General features: G+C 40.2%; 1 protein-coding gene across 1 annotated transcript in view; it reads left to right on the top strand.

Moving 5' to 3' along the window:
- Positions 1 to 2,781, top strand: part of LOC107572801 (E3 ubiquitin-protein ligase UHRF2-like) — a 41,758-nt gene that overhangs the window by 35,096 nt on the left and 3,881 nt on the right. Inside the window, exon 7 of the mRNA XM_016259237.1 lies at positions 162 to 348. Within this exon, the coding sequence (XP_016114723.1) occupies positions 162 to 348 (187 nt within the window). The remainder of the gene's footprint in view (positions 1 to 161; positions 349 to 2,781) is intronic.

Here is a 2,781-nt window from a genome sequence, read left to right as displayed (position 1 = left end):
ACTCACACACACACACACACTCTCACACACACACACACACACACACACAGACTCTTTAACACACACGCACACACATTCACCTAAGTGCGAGTTCATGTGTAACGTGTGTGTGTGTGTGTGTGTGTGTGTGTGTGTGTGTGTGTGTGTGTGTGTGTGTGCAGGTAAGTCGGGTCCGGAGTGTAAGCACTGTAAAGCGGATCCGGATGCTGAGTGCCGTTTCTGCTCGTGTTGTGTGTGTGGAGGGAAGCAGGACGCTCACATGCAGCTGCTGTGCGACGAGTGTAACATGGCCTTCCACATCTACTGCCTGACCCCGCCGCTGACCTCCATCCCCGAGGACGAGGACTGGTGAGGCGCGCTTCACACTGCACTCAGGGATGCACACAATGTTCGGCAACCCTAATTATTCGGCCGAATATAGCAAAAAAGCTCTGAATAAGTGAATAGACCGAATAAATTGTACTGAATAATGACGCGACGCATTACTCATCAGATGCTCAGTCACATTTTTATGAATTTTTACAAGGCATGTGACAATGCAATACGTGCGACAAACATCTTCCCAAATTCTTAGTGAGAATCATTTATAAACCTGCTGTTGTCAGCAAAAAGAAACACTGAGGTCTTCCTTTCTGCGGATTTCTGTCAAAATAAAAGCTGAGAAAAAAGCAAGAACTCCTTCAACATTCATAAATGACAGTATTGTAATTTTACTGTTCTGTGAAATAAAATAAAATAAAAAAGTAAGACGATAATAATGATAATAATAATTACAACAGCTCTATTAATACATTATAATATTCACACAGTGTTCAAATTGGGATCTGTTATATTTTTTAATGTTTTAAAAGAAGTCTCTTCTGCTCAGGAAGGCTGCATTTATTTGTACAGTAAAAATACATGCCTGATTCAAGAAGCGGGTCTCAAAAATGGCCAAAAAATATTATTTTACCAACTTATTAATTTTAAGTTAAATTGTGCTTTGTTGGTATAATGTCTGCTAGAATGTTAAAGTGTTTCATGTTGTTCGGCTTCGGCCAAGAATTTTCATTTCGGTGCATCCAGCTCTTTTTTCATCTGCTTACACACACAATCTTTCCTTGTCACAGTTTCTGAAAGCTGACACTCAAACAGCAGAAACACACACCAAATCTGCAAAACCATTCACTAATACTCAGCCTTTCAATTTCATAAAACACTTTTTGCAAAACACAACACACAATTCTCTGTGTAACACACACAAATCTAACAGGAATTAATATTATGGCAAAGGTGTTTGCTTTTGAGACGTGTTTGTGATATTTTGAACGCAGTGCTTCATTTTGTAAGAGATGTGAGGCTACGCACGCACACACACGCTCACGCACACACACACACACACACACACACACACACAAATGCGTGCACACACACACACACACACAAATGCGTGCACACGCACACAGACACACGCACACACACACGCACACACACACTCACGCGCGCACACACACACACACAGATCATGTACGTGTGTGTGTGTGTGTGTGTTTGTGCGAGTTTGTGTGTCTGTATGTTTGTGCGTGTGTGTGTGAGTGTGTGTGTGTGCTTTAGCAGCCTGTTGAATGGAGGGTGATGGTTTTGTGAAGCGTGTCTTCATTAATAACGGCTGTAAAACTCAAAGAACATGAGCTTCATCTGCAGATCAAAGGCCTGTTTGTGTAAAAGCACTCTAGACGCTCATTTACTCAAAGAGAACGCAGCTGAAGGCCAGAGTCCCGCTGAGCAGCGTTTACGAGCGCTGAGGCATTGTGGGAAAGCAGGTACGAGTGTGAGCGGACACACATGACGCTCCAAACGACTGTATAATTCACCAAACGACTTCACTAATGTAACGACAGGAGGAATATTAAGACACGAGAGAGACTGTAATTGTGATGAAACAAACACTCATCTCTCAATGAATGTAAATGCTCAGGAACGAGTTTTACCGGAGTGTTTATACTATTCGGTTACATGATCGTAGTTTTTAAAAAATTGACATTTTTATAATTTAATGCATTTTTAGTAAGTGTTTTATTTAGCTGTATTTTGATTTGACATTTTTTATTATTTAATTATTAGCTTTTCATCATGTGAACACACATTACGGACTTTTATTTATGTATTATGTATTATAAAGTTAATTATAACTACAGACTAAAGCAAACCCTATTAAATACACACATATACTCGTTTATCTTACAAAACTTGCCAATTAAGAGGTTAAATATTGAGTTTTTATTTTAATATAATTTTACTAATTTAGTTGTTTTTGACATTTAGTTTATTTCATTTTAGTTTTGATTTATTTTAATTTTAGCTTTAGTAATTTTAGTTTTTAAAACATTTTAGTTTAATTTTCAGTCAAGTATTTGTTTTATTTATTTTTTGTTTTATTTCACACACACACACACACACATGCGCACACACACACACACACACAGACACACACACGTGCGCACACACACACTCTTTCTCTCAGACACACGCGCACACACACACGCGCGCACGCACACACACACATGCTCACACACACACTCTCACTCTCTCTCTCTCTCACACACACAGACACACACACGCACACACACACTCACTCTCTCTCACACACACAGACACACACGCGCACACGCACACACGCACACACACACACACACTCTCTCTCTCTCACACACACACACACACACACTCACTCACTCACACACACACACTCGCTCTCACACACGCACACACACACACACTCACACTCTCTCTCTCACACAC

This window comes from Sinocyclocheilus grahami, unplaced genomic scaffold (assembly GCF_001515645.1).
Source record: "Sinocyclocheilus grahami isolate Dianchi unplaced genomic scaffold, SAMN03320097.WGS_v1.1 scaffold1814.1, whole genome shotgun sequence".
In the NCBI taxonomy this organism is placed as follows: domain Eukaryota; kingdom Metazoa; phylum Chordata; class Actinopteri; order Cypriniformes; family Cyprinidae; genus Sinocyclocheilus; species Sinocyclocheilus grahami.
The sequence above is the reverse complement of the archived record's forward strand: the minus strand, read 5'-3'. Positions and strand labels throughout refer to the sequence as shown.